Genomic DNA, 1,556 nt, shown 5'->3' with positions numbered 1-1,556 from the left:
CTCTCTTTTTTTTTTCTCTCTCTCCTCTCTTTCTCTCTCTTTCTCTCTCTCTCTCTCTCTCTCTCTCTTTCTCTCTCTTTTTTTTCTCTCTCTCCTCTCTTTCTCTCTCTTTCTCTCTCTCTCTCTCTCTCTCTCTCTCTCTCTCTCTCTCTCTCTCTCTCTCTCTCTCTATCTCTCTCTTTCTTTCTCTCTCTATCTCTCTATCTCTCTCTTTCTCTCTATCTCTCTCTCTCGCGCGCACACACGCGCGCACACACACACACACACACACACACACACACACACACACACAACACACACACACACACACACACACACACACACACACACACACACACACACACACACACACACACACACACACACACACACACACACACAACACACACAGGCAGCGTTCCGCCCTCCTGCGGAGCGGCGTGGTCCCACGCAGCGCATCAACGCAGCGCACGGTAACGGTTCCGTTATTCTAGCGTCTCTCTTCAATACGGGACAGATTGCTCTGCATCGTCTGACAGACTGGCTACAATATGGCGACAGAGGTAAGAATATTATTAATATTATTATTTTATTATCTTCCTCTCCACGTTCTAAATATCTCCAGGTAAGAGAAGCGGGTTAAATCATCCATCAGAACGTATTGCTCTTTTAGCGCAGGTTCATCACTGGGGAACAGAGCCATGTTATACTATACATAGAGCCATGTTATACTATATATATAGAGAGAGAGAGAGCCATGTTATACTATAGGGCTGTGATTACACATTTAACATTCATTGTCACTTAAATAATTGCGATTTAAAATATTTAATTTGAGCTTTTGGCATTTTGAACATAATCATTTCTGTTTGGATTTTTACATTTGCTTCACAATCACAAATTGCACATAATAGGGCAGATCATGGACAAATAACTTGTAAAAATAAATATAAGCAGAAATAGCTGATCTACAAGCTTGTAGATCTGCTATTTGTGATCAGCAGATTGAATGAACCTGCCTCATTCAGTCTTTAAGTGGCATTACCTTCATTTAGAGCTAAACAAGCAAATCAAATCATTATTGGCAATTAGGTCTTCAACGGGGGGTCCGGGGCTCCTAGCGGGTCCTCAGAGTTACTACAGGGGGGGGGGGGGGGGCACCCACATCTTTATGTGATATGATTTTTTACATTAACCACTTGAACCCTAGCATCCCTTTTCTGAGGAGAACTTATAGCCAAAAATAGCAGATCTACAAGCTCACAAGGCGTTTTGAGCTTGTAGATCTGCTATTTTTGGCAAAGAGGTATGGGTGTAGGAAAAAAAAGAGCAGGAAAAAAGTTTCAACTGAAACACATATAGAGGGGGGTCCCTGCTTCATCTCTCTCAGTTAGGGGGTCCTTAGCCTGAAACACGTTGTAGACTCCTGTATTATTTACCCCTCTCAAACCATAAGCTTGTTGTGGTTGTTAAATGGACTGTGTGTGCGTGTGCGTGTGCGTGTGCGTGTGTGTGTGTGTGAGAGAGAGAGAGAGAGAGAGTGACACCCAGCAGGTGAGTCTATATTAGAGAAGATA

General features: G+C 43.1%; 1 protein-coding gene across 1 annotated transcript in view; it reads left to right on the top strand.

Moving 5' to 3' along the window:
• Positions 1–477: 477 nt before the first annotated feature.
• The window catches only part of LOC308100907 (golgin subfamily A member 7B-like), a gene marked incomplete at its 3' end in the record, with an annotated part of 35,262 nt that continues 34,183 nt past the window's right edge, over positions 478–1,556 (top strand). The window contains exon 1 of the mRNA XM_080450089.1: positions 478–542. Within this exon, the coding sequence (XP_080306215.1) occupies positions 531–542 (12 nt within the window). The 5' untranslated portion in view covers positions 478–530. The remainder of the gene's footprint in view (positions 543–1,556) is intronic.

This window comes from Gymnoscopelus braueri, assembly GCF_963280865.1.
Source record: "Gymnoscopelus braueri genome assembly, chromosome: 14".
Classification (NCBI taxonomy): Eukaryota; Metazoa; Chordata; class Actinopteri; order Myctophiformes; family Myctophidae; genus Gymnoscopelus; species Gymnoscopelus braueri.
This window is presented reverse-complemented; position numbering and strand designations above follow the sequence as displayed.